The sequence below is a fragment of the Dreissena polymorpha genome, chromosome 14 (genome assembly GCF_020536995.1).
Source record: "Dreissena polymorpha isolate Duluth1 chromosome 14, UMN_Dpol_1.0, whole genome shotgun sequence".
Lineage (NCBI taxonomy): Eukaryota > Metazoa > Mollusca > Bivalvia > Myida > Dreissenidae > Dreissena > Dreissena polymorpha.
In genome coordinates this window covers 17,299,340-17,326,872 of record NC_068368.1, presented here as the reverse complement: position 1 = coordinate 17,326,872, position 27,533 = coordinate 17,299,340, and the positions used below count along the sequence as shown (strand labels likewise).

The 27,533-nt window shown below is 35.6% G+C and overlaps 3 protein-coding genes across 4 annotated transcripts in view; 1 reads left to right on the top strand and 2 right to left on the bottom strand.

Annotated features, from left to right (window-relative positions):
- Positions 1–27,533, bottom strand: part of LOC127858629 (solute carrier family 2, facilitated glucose transporter member 8-like) — a 108,756-nt gene that overhangs the window by 16,491 nt on the left and 64,732 nt on the right. The window lies entirely within an intron of this gene.
- LOC127858627 (proprotein convertase subtilisin/kexin type 5-like) overlaps positions 1–27,533 on the bottom strand; it is a 63,286-nt gene that overhangs the window by 35,471 nt on the left and 282 nt on the right. The gene's annotated exons all lie outside the window — the stretch shown is intronic.
- Positions 1,328–25,820, top strand: LOC127858621 (uncharacterized; the record flags this gene model as incomplete). Its single annotated transcript, XM_052395825.1, is given in 14 exon segments — positions 1,328–1,583; positions 4,720–4,830; positions 5,655–5,795; positions 6,219–6,269; positions 8,008–8,115; positions 9,453–9,581; positions 10,973–11,122; positions 12,947–13,060; positions 16,066–16,110; positions 17,139–17,231; positions 21,611–22,078; positions 22,158–22,541; positions 23,197–23,325; positions 25,689–25,820. Coding segments are annotated over 14 exon segments (2,146 nt in total), but the record flags the coding sequence as incomplete, so codon positions are not given.

The window sequence follows — 27,533 nt, the reverse complement described above, 5'->3', positions numbered from 1 at the left end:
CATGGTCAATGGTGGATGATTTGGTTTATTTATTTTGTGAGAAATAATCATTGATTCGGATTTTGAAGGGTTAAAACAAACCATCCATTTGTTAGCTCAGCTAGAAATTCTGTCGATATCTAATTGCAGTACGGCTGCAGTTTCGTTAGGCGAATTTACAACCATGAAAAGACTGGTATCATCAGTGAACAAATGTATGTGTGCATTTATGTCAGTAATAATGTCATTTATATATACTAAAGACATAAGTGGTCCTAAAATAGAACCTTGAGGGACTCCGGCGAGAATTTCAATAGGGGTTGATCCGTATAATAGGGGTTGATGATGTGTATATGGAAAGTTCGTGGATAATTTGCGTCAGTTGTATGTGTATATGGAAAGTTCGTGGATAATTTGCGTCATTTGTACGTTAATATGGAAAGCTCGTGGATAATTTGCATCAGTTGTATGTGTATATGGAAAGTTCGTGGATAATTTGCGTCAGTTTTGTGTGTATATAGATAATTCGTGGATAATTCAACCCACACAATCAATGAAAAGTAATGTCCCACGTGTAATACTGATTTTATGGTATGCATCGACGATGAATCTCAATAGACGAAGGTCGGTGATTATATTTCTGCATAAAATAATGCACTGAAATTACAGCATTTTTAGGAATTCTTGTCAACGGTACCAATTGGACCTTTGAGTGACGTTATGCTTTCTGGGAAAGACCCTTTTTAATGAGTCGGGTTCTGGGAAAACTGGGCGTAATGCATGTGCGTAAAGTTTCGTTCCATATTTCGTCCGCACAGGCTAATCAGGGACGACACTTTCCGCCTAAATTGGACTTTTGCTAAGAAGAGACTTCATTTAAACGAAACATGTCATAAAAGCGGAAAGTGTCGTCACCGATTAGCCTGTGCGGACTGCACAGGCGAATATGTGACGAAACTCTACGCACATGCATTATGCCCAGTTTTCTCAGAACACGACTCTAATACTACTACCGGTAATACTTTAACATTTTGCAGCTTTAGAAGTGTTAATAATATATATATGAATCAATCAAACTATGTACCTTTAGTTGTTATTAAAAATAGGATTGATGCATTTTATTTATTTAGTTTCGTTTTTAATTCAAATCAATTGTTTGGCAGCATTGTTCTGCAATAAACTTAAGAAACATTAATGAAGTTGGTTCTGTGATTCGGTGCAAATTCTATCCTGAAACGAAAATTTACCTACAGCGTTCGCGTCTTTTCGTCATAGATATAAACAATTGGCTATAAACGAATGCCCTAAATCACACTCTGTCTTATCAACGGTCGTCATCTGTTTGTTCTCAAAGGCAAGATCTTCTCTTCCGGCACTTCTTTTAAACTTTATCACTCGTTGTAGAGGCCTTTCGGTTCAGCAGACCTCGTCCGCTGAGGACAAAGCTTGTAGATAAAATACATTCGCGCGCTCCAAAAGAGGCATATTGGATTGACAAACATCCACAAACAACATGCTTTCTTTAGTTTGTTTGAGTGGGATCTTGGTCTTTGGAGCTACCAACGGGCAGTTACAGCCGAGTTTGGGTACGGTTGTTGATCCAAGTAAGTGAAGTACAAAATACGTCTATATAAGATTTTTTTTTCAAATTCTTTCTAACGGCTTACGTACACCTTGCTTATGTTATCGACCGTTTGTTTCATATATTACTACGAAGAAAATATTGTTATATAACAGGACAAATAAAATGACAACAAGATATACATTTTATCCAAAGTTGTTTTGTGTATAAATCATTTTGGGTACGTAATTGGCAAAATGCTTCATTTTAGTTTGCGCTGTCTGCGACAAAATTCATGCTTAAAATGGTTATATTACAAACACGCTTGACATTAGTCACTGTGGCAGTAATTGTCTATCTGTTGCATATTATTAAGTAACTTTGTTATTATATAACATATGGTAAACATTTAGGATAGAGAATATCAGGTAACTGTCCTATCGTTGTGTAATATATCAGGTGAGGCGTCTAAACTAAAACTGAAAGGGAAAGATAATAAAAGGGGCTTGCCAAGCCGTTGCTTGTTCGTGCTAAGCTAAGGAAATTGAACGTTACCCCCCGTTCACACCTAGCTGCGACTTTACGACGATCATCCCGATCAAGCCACGATCTGAAAAAAAGTATCGAGGCCGATCTGAGTCTAAATCGAGCAATTTGGAAAATTATGGTCTTCATTTTGACCGTTCTACGATGCCCCTACGTCAAACGCTTACTGCGTTTACGGCCGCGACATTCAAGGTCATACTACGACGCTACTCAGAGCTTTTACTGCGCTTTTACTATGATCATGAAGATCTCTCCACGATGCTTCCGCGCTGCCTGTACGATTACGGCGCTTCTACTACGCTCTTTTTACGACTTTACACCGATTCTTGTTGGCTACGATCCCCCGACGCTTGTTTTGAGCATGTTCAAAATAAGCGTGGCAAGAGCGTAGAGCTCTCCGATCATGAAGACTCAACCGCGATCATACTGCGCTTATGAAGACTCCACTACGTTACTCCTGCGATTTGTCACGATCGGCCACGTTTTTGGCCACCTTTTGATCGTAGTAGAAGCGGCGTCTATGTGTGAACGGGGGGTTAAGGACGTGTGTTATAATTGAACGATATTATGCGATATCTGCATTTGTTGTATTAGACCCTCGTTACTGTCTTTCGTACGGAATGCAAACTTGCCATTTACGATTAACTTGCTTCATTCTGAGGAAATATTAATTTGGTATTAAGGTTGACGACGCAACACAAATGACGAAGGTCGATGCTAACACTCCTGCATAAATGACGTAACATTATGTTATAAAAGCACATACATGAATTCAATAGTTTGTTTTTACTGTCGATCTCGCTGTGGGAAAGCTGGATAAAGCAGTCACGTTGTCGATTGTGTTTGCGTCTTTTACGCCGCATACTTTGATTGCAATATTATAGTGCAATTGAGTTGCGTTCTGAGAAAACTGGGCATAATGCATGTGCGTAAAGTGTCGTCCCAGATTAGCCTGTGCAGTCCGCACAGGCTAATCAGGGACGGCACTTTCCGCCTATACTTGATTTTTAGTAAGGAAAGACTTTCTTAAAACTAAAAATACCATAAGAGCGGAAAGTGTCGTCCCTGATAAGCCTGTGCGGACTGCACAGGCTAATCTGGGACGACACTTTACACGCATGCATTAAGCCCAGATTTCTCAGAACACGACTTTATTTTAAAGTTTACATCATGATAGGACGACGGGTTACGTGTATCGCTCTTAGATCAAGATCATAATTTGAGGTCAATGGTTACCGTTTTATATTTATAAATTATCCGAACTCTAGCATTGTGATTCAACCTTCAATTGAACAAAATCCATAATGACCCCACGAGGGGACAGTGTGTAATGTATATCATTCGCTTCCCAACAGCGAAGGTCAAGGCAACAATCGGAGGTCAATTGTCAAATTTTTCCATTACAAAGCTCGTTCAGACTGTAACATTCAACACGCAATTTTAAAATTACTTTCCACAAAAATCAGCCATAAGAATACAATGTGTTGCATGAAACAATCGCCTACCCAACTGAAAATTAGGTCACATTTAAAAGTAAAAGGTTAAGATATTGCCTAAAAATATCTGATTCGGACCATACCTTCATCATTCATCATGCAATTTTAGAGTAATTTAACACAAATATTCACCGTGGTGAGACGATGTGTCACGTGTGCAACCGTCTTTCTACCTCAAAGTTAAATGTCACAATTAATGTCACAGTCCAACTAGTAATTTTTCACTGAGTGGTCATTACTTTTTTGAGTTTTTAAAATTACTTATCAAATATGTTCATCATGCGGAGCCAGCCTGCCGCGTATATGACCCATGCCCCTAGCTCAAATGTCAATGTCGCAATCAGAGGTCAAAGGTAAAAAGTACGCATTACACATACTGATATCATTCACCATGCAATTTTAATTGACTTGCAATAGATATTCACCATTTGCAGGAATCAAATTGATCGACAGGTGGCAAAGGAACATCTAGATAGCTTACTTACAGTACTACATGTACATCTAGATAGCTTACTTACAGTACTACATCTAGATAGCTTACTTACAGTACTACATCTAGATAGCTTACTTACAGTACAACATTATACGTAGAGGAAAATAAAACTATTTGCTTACTGTTGTTATTACTAAAACAACAACATAAACTTAACTTTTTTATTTGAAATCTTCATGAACTTGCTATATTGCAACAAAACATATAGAAATTAAACCTAATTGTGTCATAGATGTGTTGCTATTTCAATTAAATTCCCCAATATACTTAAACACATTTTACTACACAATTCAATATTTAATTAACTGTTATTTTAGCCAATGTGTTAATAATTACACCATACAAAGTTCCAACTTTCGGACAATTTTTCGGTCATCGCGAGCTGTTATCTATCTCTCCCCCAAAAGGGTCAGTGCGTTTTTCAAGAATGTTGCCTCTTATCTATTTGTTGACACGTAACTTATCCTTATACACAGCTATTCGGTACAATCGCTAACAATAATTGCTGAAGGATTTGGCAACAGTTGATACAAAATAATTGGTTAAGCCTCTCTTGGTTTCGAAAAAGCACTCACTAGTACAAGATTACTAAGCTGGTGGGGAAGGATGCATCATTTTGAAACTGCGATTTTGTTTCTCCACAGATTGCAAGGACACGATCGATACGTGCTGGAAAATGCCGGAGACAAACTGCAAGGCGCCTTATGACGAGTGGGCGAAGCAATACTGTCCCAACCGGTGTGGATACTGCATCGGTACGTTTCTACACATTTCTACAACAACAACAACACCAACAATAACACCAACAACTACTACTACTATTTCTTCTTCTTCTTCAACTGCTACTACTACTACTACTATTACTACTACTACTACTACTACTTCTGCTACTACTACTACTACTACTACTACTACTACTACTACTACTACTACTACTACTACTACTACTACTACTACTGCTACTGCTACTGCTACTGCTGCTGCTGCTCTACTACTACTACTACTACTACTACTACTACTACTACTACTACTATTACTACTACCATTACTACTACTACTACTACTACTACTACTACTACTACTACTACTACTACTACTACTACTACTACTACTACTACTACTACTTGTACTACCAGTTCTACCAGTCCTACCATAACACGTACACAATAACTCGATATATCATACCAAGTATCCATATCCACATTTAAAATCTTCATACATACGTGACATACTACATCTTTTATTTTACAACACAGCAATTTCCCTCCACTGCGATAAATATTTATGCTGCTCTCCTTACCAAGCTTTATGCATGTGTGTTAAGTGTCGTCCAAGATTAACATGTGCTGTATGCACAGGCTAATTAGGGACGACACTTGTCTTTTTTGTTTTTTTTTGTTTAAAGTTAAAGGAAGTCGCGTCTTAGGGACAATAAACTGTAAGCGGAAAGTGTCGAACCTGATAAGCCTGTGAGATCTACACAGGCTACCGGTAATCTGGGAAGACAATAAAGGCACATGAATTAAACACAGTTTTCCAAGAGCAAGGTCAATGTATTTCAATGCACACTGTTCGACAGGTCCGTCCACCCCTATTCCCCCATGCGTCGATGTGCTGCCAAACTGCGCCTCTTACGAAAAATCAGTGTGCACCGACACCAACTATAGGACATGGGCCGCCGAAAACTGCAGAGCGTACTGTCGCATGTATTTATGTACCCGTAAGTTTGTTGTTTGTTAATGCACAGCAAGATGAGAAAATCGTGCTGCTAAATTTGGATCAGAAACCCCGACATCCTAGCTTATAAAGTGAAGTATTATACTTAACTCAGCAAACCCAGGCCAAATCTAATATTACCAATAAGGGACGAGTTGCACCGTATTTAAGCGTGTAATTTTGTTGTTATGTTTAAATGTGCTAGTATATTGAACAAATAATTATACTCCTTATACATTTTTATATATTCGACACCAACTTCAATATCAGATGGATTATTTCCCGTTAGTGTAGTCCTATAATTATCTTAATAATGCTCTTAAATCTTATAAGTTCAATATTTAAAATTATCTTCCATCGTGTCTCTTTGTAAACCACTTTCACGGTTTTAATTGTGCATACAAATATGTTTTATATCACATTTAAGCTGCACAAATCGAGACCCTGGACAGGATGACAACAACAATCGCTCCCGAGAGTAAGTCTGTTGGTTTGGACTCGGCCCTTATTAAAAATATATCGGTCACAACGGCTATCAAGTTCACTCCACATCTTTCGTCCAAACAAGTTTAGGTCATCTAAGCTATACTAAAGTACTGAATCACAGGAATGGGGGGGGGGGGCGGCATGCCCTTAATTGTGCAATTACCAAATGAACCATTCAACTCCGTATTTGCGCATGCTAAAAGGGTCGCGTGTTAAAGGGATGTTTTCACGGTTTGGTAAATTGACAAAATTGTTGATAAAAGTTGTTTCAGAATCGCAAATTTTCGTTTTTGTTATGATATTTGTGAGGAAACAGTATTACTGAACATTTACCATACTCCAATATAGCCATTACATGTATATGTATCTTTTGACGATTTGAAAACCAAAAAATTATAAAGCGTTGCAACGCGAAACGATTGAATAATTTGGAGAGTTCTGTTGTTGTTTAAATTTACGAAACTACGAAGATTGCTTATTTAATGTATATAATACTTAAATTGTGTATACCCGGCGAAATAGCCGAGAGGGCTAATGCGTTTTTACTTCAGACTAATTCCAGGACTCCGGGGGTCACTTGTTCGAGCCCTGGTACCGGCTACTTTTTTCCCTTTTTTAAATTTTATTCTTGATTTTTTTTACTGGAGCTTTTTATATCCAATGTTTATATTTATCAATATAAAGAATTTAATGACAAGCTTCAAAATATGCCAAAATCTGTGAAAAGGCCCCTTTAAGTGTTCATATTTACAAAACAATGACTAGTGCATTAGGTATACGTATTCGTGAAATGGCCCACCATAGAATTACATAGTGAAATTATGTTATGTTTTTCCTTAAACATGTGCGTGCTGAATAAAATTCAAAGAAACGAATTGCTTCTAGGAAATGTGTTTAAATCTCACACGTTGTTGACAATGATAGAATGTGTGTGATAAGGCGATAACTAGTCTAAGCTTCAACAATCTGATGATATTGCAAAAAAAATATTTCTATTTGTGCATCGGTTTGCATCGGTTTTCAGACTATCACACATAGCTTTGTATGTTTTTCACATGTTGTTTGGTAATAATTGTAAAAACAAGCACAAACAAATTCCATGTAATGCTTTTCAGTGATTGGTAGGAAAATGGCCCTGGGCCCGTATTCACCAAACAATTCTTAGACTTAAGTGTAAGAATAAAGAAAATTCTTTAAATTATAATATTTCAGATTGTCTTTAACTTTGAGTCAAAAGTGGCATTAACCACCTATATCTACATCATTATTCATGTAGAACATTTTGTGAATGACATAATCACCAGTGGTAGCTTGTATATATTTAAACACTGAATGCATTTTTCTTTGTTCTAAGTCTATTCTTTATTCTAAAGTCTAAGAATTGGTTGGTGAATACGGGCCCAGATAAAAACCCGGCAATCCATATTTATGTATACATGAACAATATTTTATTTACTATTTAAAAAAATACTTCATCATACTTGATCAAATGAAGCCTTGATTGACAGGAAATAACTCTTCCATTGGAAAAAAATGGCAAACGTTCAATCTATCTTGAGAAATGATTGCTTCCTACTTATGAGATTTCTGAACATTTTGATTTCTTTGTACAAACACCTGACGCTCAACTATTTCTGACATTACCTTCGTTTTTTTTTTCCTAACTTCTATCTTTGTTAGAAAACGTGCCTTTAAGGAGATTGTAATCATTCGTGTTTCGTAAATTGTAGATTGTGTGGATAAGGTGGATTGCCGACAATACGGAACCAACGCCTGTTCCAAGCAGTTCGAAGCATGGTCGCATGACAATTGCCCAAAGCACTGCAGGTATTGCGATGGTAGGTGACGTCATCATATATAGAGTTTAATAGGTTAGGCTCGTGCTTTTTGTTTTCTAAGCCTCGCATGATAAACCTGATCTGTAAAAATCAACACAAATCTATTGTCTATTTATCCCACGTTTTACTCAGTAAACCTTTTTATTTAAAGAAAATTAGTTTAACTGGATAATATGGCTCGATTTATGACGTCATCTTGTCAAAAATGACGTCATTTCGAACCGTGGTTTATAGCAGAAATTCAATAAACGGGGCTTTAATCAACTGAATTCGCTGTAAAAGTGGTATAAATTAAGACACTGTGCACATAGTTATGGTTATTGATATGAGATATGCTAACTGCAATGCGGATATTACCAAGGTAGGCCCTACGTGATAAAATAACTGCTGAAGACACTGCGGATATTGCCATGGTAAACCTTACTTGATAAAATAACTGCTGAAGACACTTCGGATATTGCCAAGATCAGTGATACACTGATTGACCAAATATTGTTGATATTGTTAAATGTTAATGATATGCCAAATACATTGCGGATATTTTCAAGGTAAGTGATATAAAAACTGACCAAGGTACTGTGGACATTTACAAGATAAGTGATAAGACCAAGACACAGTGCAGATTTCCAAGTTAAGTGATATAACAACTGACCAAGACACTGTTGACAGTCCAAGGAAAGGGAGGTATTATCTGATTACCAGAAAGAATGGAGATTGCCAAAGTGAGTGCAATAATAATTAACCAAGAAACTGTGGATATTGTCAATGTAAGAGAAATAATAACTGACTTAGACAATGTTAATATTGCCAATGTAAATGAAATACTACTGACTTAGACACTATGAATATTGACAAGGTAAGAGATATAGTAACTGACCAAAACATGTGGTCACTACCAATACACATCATATGCATAAGACTTTGTTGATAACTTCATGGGTAAAACGTATTTTAACTGACCAATACAATGTCGACATTGCCAATGTAAGTCATATAATAACTGATCAAAATATGCTAATTTTAAATACAACCCGATCTTTTTCTGGAAAGGAAATGCACACTATTAATTTCGTTTTGGAAAAAAAGCTGGGCTTAATGCATATGCGTAAAGTTTCGTCCCCTGTGCAGTTCGCACAGGCTAATGTGGAACGACAATGACCTCTGTATGATATTTTTCGTTGAAAGGAGTTATCTTCTTAGCGAAAACCCAGCTTAAGCGGAAAGTGTTCTCTTTGATTAGCTTGTGCGGACGGCACAGTCTAATTTGGGACGACACTTAACGTACATACACTAGACCCAGTTTTCACAGAACGAGGCTCATTGTACATCCGTCGCAGGTGTCCCGACGCCGCCCCCTGTATGCGAGGACAAGATCCCCAACTGCAACCAGTATCCCAATAGTACTTGCACTACGCCCGACTACAAACTCTGGGTGGACGATAATTGCAAGAAATTCTGCGGGCGATGTGAGTGACGTAGAAGCAAGATGGCCAAAACATTTTTTGTTAGGCGAATTATTTTTGAATTTCGATGCTTATCTTAGTCCCGAAAGCAATCCTTATAGTATATATCTATACCTTACGTTAATGACAAAATGTTTGAACGTGAGTTAAACGGCTATTCATTGTGTCATAAACTTGAAGAACAACTCATTTAAGCATACTTCAAATTATAACATGTATATATAAGAATGGTCGATCGTTATTATGTTTTTTTATTTTTTTCATAACGTATCTATATATCATACATGTATTTGTTGCAAACCTATTCATTTTACCTGGATTGCATCGACAGCATATAGCTTATTGGAACGCACTCGATACGGTTTCTGTCCTGAATTAACCCATTTATGCCTAGTGGACTCTCTAAACCTTTTAAATTGGATTAATTTATTTCCAAAATTAGGGATGTCTAGCATATTTATTTCTATATTTAGAATATTTCTTACAGAAATTCCTTTAAGCAAACAGCGCAGACCGCATCATGCGGCGTCTCATCTGGGTCTACGCTGTTTGCCAAGGCCTTTTTTCTAGACACTAGGCATAAATGGGTTAAAACATAACATCGCAATGTCTACAAAGTATTTTATCTGCATTAATTTTATTTAATTGCGTTCCACGAAGGTGCAAGTTCGTGCGAATCTTGGTGTTCCGTAATTTGTGTTCCACACAAAAACAATTTCCTAAAGGCTACTTTCTAGTTGAATAAAGCAAACACATTTATTGATTCATTTTTCCATTTGTAAATTTTTCCAAATCCATAATCGACATGAAAGCTGCTATGACGAAGATAGCATAAATATATTCTGTTCAATTTCTTTATAAAAGAGTCTCGTGATAACCTGCAATCGTCTCCCGAAATCAATTATTTAAGCATTTCGATTTTGGGATGTTTATGTACGTCTCGTGATAACCTGCAATCGTCTCCCGAAATCAATTATTTAAGCATTTCGATTTTGGGATGTTTATGTACGCTCTGTTCATTGTAATATATCAAACACTCAGCGCTCTTCAACATAATATGTTCTTCGCAGTGACAAAAATGGTCATTATGATTTTGATTAACTGCTTAATTGTTTCAGATGATATCTATGCCACATATATCAGCGGACATATAATCACTTACGCCTAAATAAGCCTGTGCAGTGTACACAGACTAATCAGGGACGATATTTTCCGCTTTAATGGAGTTGTGAATTTAAAGGAATTTTCTTCCAAACGAGAGTCCAGTCCAGGCGGAAAAAATCGTCCCTGATTAGCCTGTGCGGACTGCACAAGCAAATCTGAGATGACAAATTACGCACGCGCATTAAGCCCGGTATATCCGAGAGCGAGGCTCAAACATGTTTGTATATAAGGTGGGGGCGGTCAGCCCGCTCCGACAATGAGTGGTGGAGTACCACAACATCCTACAATAGGTGGGGAAATGCAGTCCCATCCTACACTACAAGTCACCCCCAAGCCAATGATCCCTCCGGTCCCATTAATCCCCGGGAAAAGAGACAGAAGTAGGTCATGCTTATAATTATATAGATAGCATTAATACACTGCTTCCAGTCTCTTACGCTGGTATCTTGGCTTTTTGCACAGGTACCGCCGCGAATGCTATCGTGTACACCCCTCCGACACCTGCCCCGCCTGCACCTGGCAAGCGAAACAGAGGTTAGTATTTACATGTAAACGATTTGCTATATTTGGTTTTTACTTATATTAAATGTATGGTGCCATATATTTTCATAGATTTTTTTGGAACGACGATGGGCTTGTAAGGATTTATTTGAATTTATTAAACGCTTTTTCTTGTTATAAAGTAATACAGAAGTTACGATTATTGTGTATTTCATGCTATGCAACGAATAAGTGAAGCATACCGAGATTCACACACTGTGCTCGTATTCACCGAACAAGCCCTAGCCGTAAATCTTAGGTTAAAGAATATTCCATTTAAAGGGATCTTTTCACGTTTTGGTAAATTGACAAAATTGAAAAAAGTTGTTTCAGATTCGCAAATTTTCGTATTAGTTATGATATTTGTGAGGAAACAGTAATACTGAACATTTGCCATGGTCTAATATAGCCATTATATGCATCTTTTGACGATTTAAAAACCTGAAAATTATAACGCGAAACGATGAATAATTTGGAGAGTTCTGTTGTTGTCGTTTAATTTTGTGAAACTTCGAAGATTGCTTATATAAAGTATAAAATACATCTGTCATCAATACTTGGCAGGATGGCCGAGCGGTCTAATTGGTTTTTACTCCAGGACTCCGGGGGTCATTGGTTCGAGCCCTGCAGCGGGTTACTTTTTTTTCCTTTTTTAAATTGTATTCTTGATTTTTTACTGGAGCTTTTTAGATCCAATGTTTACATTTATCAACATAAAGCATTTAATGACAAACTTCAAAATATGCCAACATCTGTGAAAAGGCCCCTTTAATTGGAAACTTGATTTGACTTTGAGTCCAACTGCCTTTATATGCATCAATCATTATGTAGAACATTCTTTTACGGATAATATCAACAGTGGTGGCCTGTTTATTATCAAACGCTGGAAATATTTTTTTCTTGGTCGTCTAATCCTAATTATTTGAGTCGCGTTCTGAGAACACTGGGCATAACGCTTGTGCGTAAAATGTCGTTACAGATTAGCCTGTGCAGTCCGCACAGGCTTATCAGGGACAGGTATCCCTGTGCAGTCCGAACTGGCTAATCACGGACGACACATTCCACTTTATGACATTTTTCGTTACAATAAAGTCTCTTCTGCACAGCCGAATCTGGGACGAAACTTTACGCACATGCATTATGCCCAGTTTTCTCAGAACACGACTCATTTTGTCTACGAATCAGCCCCGGATTACCAATTAGGAATAGCAGATTACAGCCTATGGGCACCGCGACTTTTAGGGGCCCTTTGGGACCGTGACGAAATGTTTATTTACTTACCTAGCCTTATTAATGACAAAGCCAATTATTTTATATCAATGTTATGTTCCGATTAAAGTAATTGTACCATTTTATGTCTTGCCAGCCTAGGTACTTGTAGGCTTATTAAAACGAGTAAAATTAAATGGGCACTTGCGCTCTAGTAAGCACTATGCCGACACGGGGAAATGGGGCGTGCGCCCAAAAAGTTGCTTATGGTGTTCCACGCTCCAAATTCGGCACTGCTTAGAACTGAATGTTGAATACGGAACCGGATCAGTTTCTTTGTCTTTCATTCGTTTGGACGATACATAGCTCGAGCAAGTTTGAAATGATTAAATTTTATCATTCAAACATCTAACTCGTGAATAGCGTGAAATACTAAAATATTGGCTTGAATTCAGTGGGACTCCGTGAAGCGAGACCAAAACGCCAGTTCCACGCGAGCCACCATCACCCGGTTGACTGCTGGGATGGCAATAACTCTGCAGACCCGAAGTGCAACACCACCACCGACGGTAAAAGCTAAGCCACCACTCCCGACGATTGATCGCTTCGGTTGTCTTGGCCGCTTTGTTTAACACCACGCTTTGTAATGGCGATCAACTTGGACGCTTTTTAAATAAGATTATACTAACGCTGAAATTGGTTGTTTTTTTTTTTCTGTTACTTTTACTCCTTTCAATTATACAAAAACAGTGCTAACTATTCGCACGGGCAGTAGCAGTTCATGTATGCTTGCACGCTAACGTTTTAAAGTCTCCTTGTGGATTCAACTTGCTTCATGAATCACGAAGAGCTTTCAGCTAAGTAGGAAAAGAATACCGTTTGCATAACAGCGAAAGCTTTTCGCCTTTAATGCGATATACCCATTGACCTTTGCTCTTTGCGTATACACCATATTTCTGTTTACATTTATACCGTATTCGGAAATGTAGCATGGACAATATATAGCCCCCTTTGTGCAAAAAGGTACCTTGTGACATTGAAATTAGAAGGCACATGGTACCTTGTGTCATTGAAATTAGAAGGCACATGGTACCTTGTGTCATTGAAATTAGAAGGCACATGGTACCTTTTTGCACCAATGGGGCGATACATCGTAGAATGAGGCTCATTGGGATCTCTAGTTAACTGAATATCAGAAACTGTTGTTGAATGCATTACCTGTGCAACACTGTATAAACAGCCTGTCATCAAAATACGCATGTGCAATGTCTTTTTGTTAATTTAATAGTTGTGTCCTAAAATTGATAATAGTAGTGTTACACAAAATATCATTTGAAAATTCTGTCGAATAATATGAAAAGTATTGTATACTGTAAAAGAGTCTTAATTATACTATTTAGCTCGGTTTATGAAAACAGTATTTAAATTCAGAAGTATTAAGCTCGGTTTATGAAAAAGTGTTCATTTTCAGAATTAAAATGCTCAGTTTATGAAAACAGTGTACATATTCATAAGTATTTGGCTCGGTTTATGTAAAATTGCGTGCACATTCAGAAGGAGAGTAATTAAATGAGTTGTTGCATTCAAAATCAAAATATTAACCTGTCAGTTATACTAATAAATAATAATAAAAAGGCATCATGTTAAAATTATGCACACCAAAATTAGCTTACCGCTTTGCTTATCAGTAAGTTGCGATACCTCATTAGGTTAAGTTCAGTAGAATTATACAAGTATGCATATATATTATACAATTCTAATAATTAAAACAACATAACAGACCTTCTTTTTTTCGACTGTCATTTTACATTCAAATACATTGTTAAATCGATATGTGTACACTTATTACAAATTAGTAATAAAAAAACATTAACATTAACTAGTAAAGCATACCCTTTTCGTGGCATTACGCATATCTAGTTTACAATAGTTATGTAATTGACAGTATTCTTTCGCAATGGTTTAGATTTTTCGACAGCCCAAAAAGTTGTTTAAGTTTTTTGCGTATAAATGCATGTATGAATGCTAACCTGTTTGGAAAATTCCGTTTTCAATCGTTACATGTAAAAGATAATTTTTAAAATCATAACAGTTTATTCCAGTAAATATATTTTTATAACCATAGAATGTTCGTTTATTTTGCAACATTTAGACATTTTCCATGAATCTTATATCTACAGACAATAAAAACGAGTTAAATATCTAATCGTCATTGTCTTTCGAAATGTAAAGTTTTATAGTGATTTAGTAAAATAATTGCAATCAAATTTAAAATATAATTATTGGTACAAGGTTTCCGTCGATTTAATGGCTTTAAAAAGTGACAGATCAAGAATTTATAAGTAAACTTTTGAAGACTATCGTTTTGTGAAGTTTAAAAAGAGTTTTCCCAAAACTGGCGTTTAACACTTTGCATGCTGGGAAATTTGTCGTCTGCTAAAATGTCGTCTGCTGAATTTCTAAAATCATTATTTTCTTCACTTTTTTTCAAAGACCACTATCAGAATAGCAAACAGTTTGGATCCTGATGAGCCGCCACGTTCTGTGGCATCTCATCTGGATCCAAACTGTTTGCAAAAGCCTTCAAAATTCGGTTCCAGCACTGAAAGAGTTAAGAACAAGTGGTCAGTTTCAATACGCTCTAGCTGTGTCAGGAGGCAGCTAAGTTATATAACAACATGTTTATGTTCTACAAAATGGCCCATCGACGATAAAGCTGAAAGATAACAAAATGCCATTGCTGTAATTACGCAATGTTGATGCTTTGCACCAGGACAACTCTGAATTTTCAACCATTTGTCATTTGTTATACATTTGAGTCGCGTCCTGAGAAAACTGGGCTTAATGCATGTGCGTAAAGTGTCGTCCCAGATTAGCCTGTGCGGAGAGGGACGCCACTTTCCGCCTTAACTAGTTTTTTGCTAAAAAGAGACTTTCTTGAAACGAAAAACATCATAACAGCGGAAAGTGTCGTCCCTGATTAACCTAAGCGGACTGCACAGGCTAGGACGACACTGTACACACATGCACTATGCACAGTTTTCTCAGAACGCGACTTTAATCCATACAGACACTGTAGTCTCGTTCTGCGAAAACTGGGCTTAACATCTTCGAAATGTGTCTTTCCAGTTAAGTATGTGCAGTCCGAATATGCATTAATCACCGTGTTCCCAGAACGGGGCTATAATGGTCCTTCATGCCATGTCTCAGAGCTTCTCGTTTGATTTATTCAGATTGTTACCATACCGCGCCGTTATAAATCAAACTTGTGACGTCACGGATCACGGTATCTTGTGATACTAGTATTTGACAAAGTTATGACATCGCTTCTTTATGCAACATTTGTCGCTTATCAGCACCTTAAATAATTAAGTTATTTATTACACATCTATTGAAGGAGCGTGATACTTGTTAACTATTCTAATTTGAATAAAGCAGGGAACAAATTGCGTTAACAAGGAACGGGATCGCAGCTTTTAAGATATCATACTTCATTCAGATGACAAACTTTTTTTCTCCCAGAAGGCGGCAGGTCAGGTATGTGAAAGTCAACGTTGCATTTCAATGTTTGTAGGATCCGTCTCGACGCAGACAACAGCGCCGCTTAGAGTTACATCAGGTAATATTAACCTGTATTCAAAATACTTGTTTATCATAGACGTAACAATGTAAATAGTTCACGTATTTAATTTTGCTATTTTTTGATAGAATATATTTCAAATCTTATATTAAATATACATGATATTAAACAAATGCTCACGAATGAGGTTATTTATTTGTATTCCACAAACAATGAAGATACTTCACGTCCAACATACTGACGTTCTTTCATCAATAATAAAAAATTGTATTTAAATGTTTTTATATATGCTCATATCTGTTGCAAAGATGCTGTTTTCAGTCCGCTCATAACATAATAATTTAACTACGAATAGCACATTTTTGATAAGATGATATACCTTGCATGACTTTGTCATTGTATCCCGGCTGTCAGACTTATAGATACTATGATACATACACTAAAACTCAACAAATTATATAAAGGAGTACTCAATAATATGAGCATTAATTTATTTTATATTAAGTGTTCTATGTAGTAAATAATTTGCTTTTCATAGGCATACAACGTTTATTTTCAATTTTGTTTCACATAAACCTGATTTATTATACTACTACTACTACTACTTCTACTACTTCTACTACTACTACTACTACTTCTACTACTTCAACTACTACTACTACTACTACTACTACTACTACTACTACTACTACTACTACTACTACTACTACTACTACTACTACTACTACTACTACTACTACTACTACTACTACTCCTACTACTATTACTACTACAACTACTAATAATAATAATGTTATTATTTTTATCATTATTATTATTATCATTATTATTATTATTATTATTATTATTATTATTATTATTATTATTATTATTATAATTAGTATTATTGTTATTGTTATTACCATTTATATTTAATTTTATTCGTAAACAGGCCTAAATTAAATTTCTAGTCTGTATCTTAGGCTCAGTTTTATTACAATTTCGATTTCTGTTCATGGATTTTTTAAAGATGATATATAAAGTCGTATTGTTTTAATTCATTTCATAGACCGTGTTTTATTTCATAGAGAGTTCTGGAACTGAATTTCTTACCATCTTTCACCCTCATCCAATTACGACCGATTGGGATGGTAAGCCGGAAATAACTGTAACGGTGCCGGGTAAATATATACTCCGATCCTCTGTCCGTTATGTTAGGTCACTATCATGATATTGCGTTTGCTGTCAGTGTTTAATGCGTATGGACAATATATCCTTGGTTGATATACGCTTGGAATACATTGCAAATAGGCTAACTTCTAGTTTTCATAAACAAAATATGTTTAATACAGTAAGCTTATGTGCATCTTTGATTTTAATTCGTTTCCAATTTCAATATAGAAAGAACGTTTTACATATTCGCGTACGCAATGCAAACGCAAAAGGATGATAGTCCCTCTAGACTAGCGTTGTTATGTTTGTTAAATGTTTTAATGCATAAGGCTGAAGGCCTCTGAGTACATCGTAAATTAACGAACTTGGAAATGGTCTAGTCAAAAAGTCCTTAGAAGTATCAAATGCTAAAAATTTATAGTTACCCATACATAACACAATATTTACTATGTGAAAATTCTGATTGTTTTCTAACCTTTCATAAGTGCTACGAGTTCTAAGTAGTTAATGTTTGTAATGTTTACAGATGTGTTAGTCAATTTTTAGCTCCACTGGCCAGAGGCCAGCGGGGCTTATGTCATGGTCCTGTGTCCTTCGTGCGTGCGTGCGTTAACTTTTTCTTTACACATCTTCTTCTCCTAAACTACAAGTCCAATTCTTATAAAACTTCTCACACATGTTCCTGGGGTGAACCTCTTTCAAATTTCTTCAAATTATGCCCCTGGGGTCAAATTTGACCCCGCCCCGGGGGTCACACAATTGAAAATTTGCTTATATAAGGCCTATTTTGTGAAAACTTTCAAAATCTTCTCGTCCATAATTATTGGGCCTAGGGCTATCAAATTTGGTATGTGGAGACATCTAATAGTCTTTTACCAATTTTTTTCAAATTATGCCCCTGGGGTTAAATTTGACCCTGCCCTGGGCGTCACAAAATTGAACATATGCTTATATATAGCCTATTTTGTGCAAACATAAAAAATCTTCTTGTCCATAACCGTAGGGCCTAGGGCTATAAAATTTGGGATTTAGAGACATCTAATAGTCCTCTACCAAATTTCTTCATATTATGCTCCTGGGGTCAAATTTGATCCTGCCCCGGGGGTCACAAAATTGAACATATGCTTATATAAAGCCTATTTTGTGCAAACTTTAAAAATCTTCTGTCCATAACCGTAGGGCCTAGGGCTACCAAATTCGGTATGTAGTGACATCTAATAATTCTCTTCTTAGTTTGTTCAAATTATGCCCCTGGGGTCAAATTTGACCCTGCCCCGCGGGTCACAAAAATAAAAATATGCTTAATATATCCGCGGCCCGCAAAATCTCTCCGCATTTTACACTGGTAGATTATGCCTAAGCATTTTTAAAACGAGCGATATTATTTGCTGTCGTTTCCCAATCGTCCAATTAAAATCGGTTTCTTAAAATGTTTTTGGTATTTTCGTATGAAAATGGTGCCGTTGTGAAGCGAAAATTAAGATTATTGAAATGACAAAAATCATTCAAATTAACGACTGACGTCATACATTTTGATAGGAATAATTAAATGTGTTTTTCAACGAAAAAAAGACTGCGTTTTAGATACAAGAAACACATATTTTGTTTAGAAATGTGCACAGTGAATTTGTGTCACGGAAACCAGTGTTTCTGTTTGCAAATTGTAGTTGAGTCTACTTCTGAAGTAAAACAATTTAGAAGAGGATCTTTCGAACATGGAAATAGACAAACATGATTTGATTTATATGATAGTGGATCTGTTTATAATCAGATTCATATGCATATTCTGCTTTATTATGTTTGTCACGCTGTTCAGTTAATTGAAATAGCATTGAACTAAAGATGTGAAATGCAAGATACTGAAAGGTAAACAAATTAAATATATTAATTTAACTCAGATTAATACATCATAAACACAAGAAGAACACTCAAGTGTGTTTGTTTATATTTAGCCCATTAACCTTGTTTGTATATAACATTTTATAAAAAAATTTGTATTGTTTGTTTTCACCAAATGGTTAGTATCATTCTTTTATGATAACATTCTCTCAAAATTCTTGTTTTATTATATTTTTCATTTTTTTTGAATGACATTTTATGATTTATAAACAGATTAAAAAAATATTTGTTAAAGATAAACTTAACAACAAATTGTTCCATTGAAATTAAGTGATTTTAATATTCAGTAGCAAAAAAGTAAGGAGAATCCAACTTAAAAAAGATGTATCCATTAAAAGTATATTCTTCCGATGCCGTGAACAATTCATTTGTTTATAACATGACTGCCGCTTTGTCTATTAATAGCAACCTGTCAGAGAATAGGTCAGATATCTTATTTCAATATATGGCAATCCTAGTATTTTTCAAAAACAAACATGACAGGTAACCAACGTCAGATGGAAAAAGTAAAGGAAAGTAAGGTCAAGCTAATTGTTTGTCATGATATCTCTTTAAACCTCAAGCCATATGCAAGTAGTGTTGCCATGATCGCAACATCTTGATGAATTATAATTCAATTTTTGTCTCATAAACATTTACTTTGTTTAACAACCAACATCTACAAAGTTCTCATTCCTACTGCCTTTCGGCCCCTCATGAACCTGAAAAACTCGTAACTTTATGTTTCCTCGGGCAAAGATCTTCTTTGTACAATAAACAATTTCTTCACCACGTTAACAATCCTGCTACACTCACTAATGCCTCAAGAATGAAGTAAAGTTCAGGTGATTTACGATATTAGGTATTTTGCACATGTCATGAACTATATAAGGAACAGAAACTTTGAAACCTACAAACACTTTTTGTAAAAAAAGTTGGAATTTTGGGAAAAGATTCATGATTGAATGAAGGAACTTTCATTTATCTTGTAGAACATGCGTAGATTTGATCTTCAGCATATAAAAATATGGGAAATAGAAAGAACGACTATATCTTTCGGAGAGATAAATGTACGTACGTTATAAGCAAAGGACCTGTGCGACAATTCCTGGGCTTTTTAGTCTGTTTAGTTAACAACGTAGTAACATTTTCAATATATAGAAATGCTCATCGTTCCAACTTTAAGCGCCCAGTGGGACGATGGATAGAAAGAGAAAGTCACATGCTTGAGTACATTTCAACCCAGGCGCATTGCACACTTTTTTCGCATAAAAACATTGGAGCGATACAGAGCCACCATGACCCTCTTGTTATACATTTTAACAGAATTGTAAGCTCCTTATCGTATGTGTTAATTTAAAAAGTATAAACGATCAAATGCTTGATATGGAGTCAGTTGAAAGTCATATTTGCGAACTATTTTGCCTTCCGCCTTAGGAATGGTGTCTATAAAACATGCATGTATGCCCCAAATCCTTATTTACTATGATTATGGGGTTTGTCTTGGTTTTCTTAGTCGAACGATTTCTTCTCCGAAGTCATTAGATAAACAACGTTTAAATTCGGTTCCAACGGTCCAAACTTTACATGTATCTTTGTTTTCCCAAATTCTCTGCTGAGAAGCATGTATTCAGTGAACAAGCAACGGTATTTTGTTTTACTGTAAAGCTTGGGTTTTCAACTTCTCTTTAAGGGCTAGATGGATCTCACCCAAAACTTTCAAAGATGAATGTGTAGATCATCTTTTAGTATGGAAATTTAGCTGCAGCTAATTTTCCAGAATAACAACCAATTTATTTCCTTTTTTTCCACCATAGAATATATATGCCCGTTATTTTGTATCGTCAACTTTTCTTTATATGCTTGTTACAGTTGAATGATAGCCCATTGTTTGTCTGTACATGGTAAAATATATAATCCCAAAAATGTGTTTTCAACTTGTACTTTACGGCTTGGTGTATCGTTCAAACTTTAACAGCCGAATAACCTTGAAGTGTAGATGCTCGCAAAGAAAGACATATTGGCTGCTGCTACCTGTAACCAGTTTGGCAGTATTATGGCCCTCTGTCGTTTTCTCCTTGTTTAATATAAAGTGGTTTTGTCTGTGTTTGAACATGTGTAAAACATGCATAAGGCATAAGTGTGTCTGACCAACAGCTAGTTCATAAAATCGCACCGGCCATCAACTTAAACGCAAAAATCTCATGAAACTCTTAAATAAGAATACTTAAATCATTTTCGAAATTATTTTTAAACTTTAATATACGCGTTTGTTTGTTCTGCATTGACTGTATATAAACGTTAGCCTACACATGCAATGTGATTATCTATATATTCTCAGCTGCCCATGCCAATTATCTCTAAACTGAGACGTAAAGGACATGTCATATTTAGAATAAGAATGATAAGTTTTATCATGTTTTCGAGAACTTAATGGATTTTATTTTGAGAATGCAGTTTGTTTACAATGTTTTACACATGTTTTACCCTTGTGCTGTTTGTTTCACAGGGTCAAAAGTTACTCCGTCCCATCATTCGTCTTTCAATTCTACGACCCCATCTTCTCCAATAAATGCTTCCGTATCAACAACCTCTGATACTTCTACAACACCATCAACTACATCTTCAATGCATACAACACCTTCTTCTATATCATCAACGACAACTTCAGTTGGGGTGATACCTTCTATTACACCATCAACGACAACTTCAAGTGAGGCAACACCTTCTGCTACATTATCAACAACAACTTCAATTGAGGCGACATCTTCTTTGACTTCATCATCATCGACAACTAAAATTGAGGTGACAACTTTTACTACATTATCAACGACAACTTCAAGTGAGGCGACACCTTCTACTACATTATCAACGACAATGTCAAGTGAGGCGACACCTTCTACTACATTATTAGCGACAACTTCAATTGAGGCGACACCTTCTTCTGCATTATTGACGACACCTTCAATCGAGGCATCTTCTACTACAACCATCAACGACAACTCTAATTGTGGTGACACCTTCATCATCAACGATAGCTGCAAGTGATGCGACACCTGCTATTACACCATCAACGACAACTTTAAGTGAGACTACGTCTTCTTCTACAGCATCAATGACAACGTCAAGTGTAACGATATCTTCTCCTACACCATCAACGACGACTTCAAGTGTAACGACATCTTCTGCTACACCAACAACTACAACATTATCAACCATATCCCATTCTGCAAATACCACTACAACCTCAACCCCAAAACCAACTACCACTAGCAGGCCGACCAAACCACACGATCATACAAATGACACAACACATTCAAAGAGTTCAACCACTACGAAAACGACGTCGACGACGACCACCACCACAACAACCACCACCACCGCCACGCCCACCACCACCACTGTTACGCCCACAGTCGCATCGAACGTCACTTCCGAAGGTACGATCAAATGTTTTAGATTCCAGTATATAAATAATATGGCTCAATCTGAACAGACAGACAGGCGCATACGTTTAAAGCAGTAAGATTTCTGCTGCATTGTGAAATAAACTAGTAAATCAGCTTAAAATGGAACAAACACGCAAATTCACATTAAACATTAAATTAAAATTAAATTTTAAATTAAAGAATTGAATTTTAATTGCTTCGATTAACCAGTGCTATTTTTCAGGAGAAGAATTAGATTTTTTTTCTCTGCGCAACGGCTATTCACTGAGTTGTATATCTTTTTGTGCATGGTGTCAATTAATAAATAGGTGATAAGTTAGCTGTGCTCCGCATCACTGCATAATTCCACACTTATGCGGTTTTATGTCACCACTATATAGTGCATTTAAATGCAAAAGAACAGCATTTGAATACTTAAAAAGTATTAGAAAACAAAGATAAACAATATTGAATGTGCCAAATTGTCCTTGGTGGGTCACACCAATGCCGGTATGGCTGTTAAATAGCAATAATTTTTATACAGTGCCTGCATATGATGTTGGTTTAAAACAATTGATTGGGCAAGTGCCCAGATATTAAGGTTGGTCCGAGAATATATATTACCCTTGTACACATTTTTAACAGTTGCCTTCTTTTTTATATTCAGCACCTTGCGAGGATTTAAAAGACTGTGTCCTATTTGGTCGAGATATCTGTGTAGACGATCCGATTACCAACGCATATCTGCCTTTTGCAAAGAAGAACTGCCCCTTGTATTGTGCCTTCTGTAAACCAAGTAAGGACAGTAATAGTGATATGTGAATGATATTTTTTATGCTTACAAAAGAAACGTTTCCAAGCCAATAAAGCTTGAATGATAAACAGCATGTATATAGAGAATCCTAGTATTCTATTTATCCCATTTGATTTTTTCAACGTGACATTTAACATAAATAGATCTAATGACCTTAACAATAATTTTAATTCAGTCATAAAGCGCTTAAAATCTAACAAATGTAACCATGCGTAGTGATATACATGTATTTGTTCTGGTACGCAAAATAGTCTTTAAAAAATTCACACACAAACTGTAAAACAAGTAAAAATATCACCATATGACTACATTCAATTTTACGCAGTATGCGAATTTTAACACATTACTACCGCGAAAAGAAGATTTTACTTTACTATAATTCATTTTATTTTCGAAAGAAAATGATCAAAATCCAATATGGCGGCGATTGCTCCTGACAAAATGCTGTCGATGTCAACATACATGTACACCATCGACGACCTAGTTCTGGCTACCATAACTTTAAATGTCGCTTTTTATTATTTTTGACTGGCGCGACTTTGTACAGGTCTGTCAATACTAAATAAACTGTACGCTGAAGTTTCTTTCGCTATCGAAGACCTTGACAATTTTGACGAGTAAACAGACAATTGCAGCGGCTGACACTATTTGACAAAATATACAGGGTAATACGTTTTCCGACTTCGGACGACGAATTTAAGGACGCGCAGAACGTGTTTTTTATATAATGTTATGGGTATGCCGTGTGTGATCCGATGCATCAATGGCGCCCATGTTAAAATCATTTCCCCGAGAACAGGGAACGACAAAAGTACAAACAAAAACCAAAACACGTAAGAACTAGTATCTTACCTGTAATAATCCTTTAAAATCCATCTAATAATCCATTTTACTCAATAATTGACGATTTTGCATCTAGGGTCTTTCATAATTATTTTAGCATAGTTAAATAAAGACCCTTATGCCATTTTATCACTTTATTCAAATGAGTTTATGAACGCGATAAACTTTCTTCTTCGTCACACGCTACGTCATGTACTCTACATTACTGCTGTTCAAATGAACCGGAGCAGTTTATCTAATAATAGCCGTTGGTAAACTCGGTTGCATTTGCAGATTTCTGCATACAAACATAATTATGTTTAAACATGCACAATGTTTTATTTATCTATGGTAAATGCCCTTATTGTACGAGAAAATAATTTAATATATAAATACACAAAGAATGGAAAACATTCCAGTACACAACAGATAAATGAGTAGAAAATACCCGAGTACAAAATGGGACGTTCCCAATTCCAGTGTGGTGCTATTTTTACCATCTTATACTTTACACAGCTCTATGCAAAACGTGAATTAAATAGGAAAGCAAACATAGCAGATTATTCATGAACTGTGCGATATGTGTATGGCTTGTTGTACATTCTTAATATTTAAGTTAAATGTCAAAAGTATATGCTTTGGTTATAAACAATGCCCATTACACGAAATAAGGAAAATGTGATCAATTGACAATTCAGATATGTCGACATACAGTACATGTAGAAACCATATGAAATAAGTCGCGTTTATAATAAATCGTCAACAAAAATGGGGAAAATGACGCAATAAGTATGTCATTTTATAACGCCATCAATCAGCAGATTCATTATACGGATGGCGAAAAATTATGTCATATGACTAGATTTAAAGGTTGAAGGTCGTATAATTTTGAAGGTTAAGTTTTGTCGACTTTGTTATAAATAAAAAAATAACAAAACAAAAATCATGTCATTTCATATTTTATTTCAACATTTCTTTTGGTGAATATGTCATATGTTTTTCTGCAAAATATGCACATTTTCTTCTAATGGGTGACCTTTAAATTCGATCAATGAACCAAACAGTATCGACCTAATTTTAGCACATATCGCATGACGTCATTTAAAAAGTAGTCCGTGCACGCGACAGGTATATTCCACAGTGTTGAATACAAGCAAGTATATTCCACAACGTGTTATACCGTCAATGTGACGGTGAAAATAGGATAAAATATTTTAAAATATTGTAATATAAAGTGTTTAAACATTTATGTTATTTATGTGATATACATTTGTTACTTAAAAAAAATAAAAAAAAATAAATAAATAAATAAATAAATATAAATATAAATATATAAATAAATAAATAAATAAATAAATAAATATATATATATATATATATATATTTAAAATTTATATCACATAAATAACATCTATGTTTAAACACTATATATTATTGTTTAAATGTACGGGATATGACCAAACATGCTTATGCTTACTTCAGTTCAGTAAAGGTTATAATTGTGTGCTACAACCTCTTTACAGCTACATTTGTCTGCAAAGATGTCAACCCCGCTTGCCCAGAATATGATGATGGATCGCTGTGTACAGATCCAGACTTTACCCAGTGGGTCTACGAGAACTGCATGGTGTATTGTCACGTGTATCCATGCAACGGTAGGTCATGTATGCATCGCATGAAAATCAAAAGTAATATGTTGTACACTGGCTTCGTTTCGTTCGCAACTCTATGAGAAATCAGTTCCAGTTTTAAAGCGAGATTATACGATTTTTATAAGTGTTAAATTGTAATATATTGACAAAAATATGTTACAATAACACACAATAGGTAAGAAAAATAATACATTGAAGACGAATTTCATGAAATGCAGCAAAGACAAATTAGCGCCCTGAGCCGATTGTGAAGAAGATATTTCGTACATATTTTCCTACAATAAGCGAAGCATTCGTCTTTTTATGCGGATTGAAGTTAGTGTTCAAGTGTCGTATGGATAGATATCGTTGCAGGGAATTAAAATGATCCGTAAAACAAAATTGTGTCTTTGTGTATGAACGAATCTGCACTAAAACTAAATCTAGATTCACATCGTACATGCATACTATATACATGCTGGCGAATTTGACTGTACAGACCTTTTTGATTTCTGAATTATATTTCTGACTTATTTCGCATTTTCGACACATGTACTTCTTAAAACGCTTACCATTCAGCGTTGTATTTGTTTTGATTAGGTACAACAATTTTTTTGTCCATATATAAGTACGGATTCCGCAGTTGTCAATACACTATGTACACGTGTGACTGTCGCGCGTATCTGCTTTCATGAATCGTACCAATAAAGTCGTTTTTTAGTCGGATCGATGAGTTATGCATGTATTTTTATAAATAGTGATGACAATTTCATCATTGTAAATGATAATATTTAACATTTTCGGTAGCCGTTTCGGAAATTGCTTTGTTATCAAGCCCTGCACAAGTCTTCCGTTATCATAGTGTAAAGATTTTGTGATTCCACTTTCTCTGAAGGAAATACAGACAGTTTCAAATCTGACAGTTATCAGCTATGAAGCACCTAGCTAAGCTAGATTTGCACACTTGTAAAGCAATCAGACAATATATCGATTTTAAATTTGGTGTTGGCTTTAAATTTGTTGACACAGTTGGAACATGGTACTATATTATAAAACTGCATTTGCAATATTCATGTTTTTTTTTAAATAAATATTTTGCCATAGTAATTGTATATGTATTCGATGAAACCCCATACCATTTCAAATACACTCAATATGATGTTACTGCAACTAACTTTGTGTCATAGTTACTGAAACCAATGCCATCTTGACCACAGGTGGTTAGCGTGTGGCTATGATATTAATTAGTGAAATTATAATTTTGAATGATAAATAATCGTATTATAACGAAAAATCAAATTTTCTGAAAAAAATCAATATTTTTACAAGTGCTGTATCAACTTTTAAGAAATATCACGATACTCAACTCGCTTGACCTACTTAACATCGATCAGACATGATAACTTCACGGAGTAAAGGGCATTTTCCCTGCAAAGTTCACGGACCTCGATACCATAATTCAATAAACGTATGAAAAACCATTCTTTCCGTGCTTGCCGTTGCATTATGCGTCAAAACTTACTGTCCAGCGCCGTTTGAAACCTTTGTTTACATACATTTCAACTAACCGACATTTTAAAAACACAAGTGATTTCATTGGTCCAATGCGAAGGTGTGTCTTTACAACTGACGATTTCATTCTATATTCTGTCTGATCGGTATCAAGTAGGTTACGCGAGTTGTGTATCGTGTTATTTCTTAAAAATTGACCCAGCATTTGTAGAAATATAACAAGAT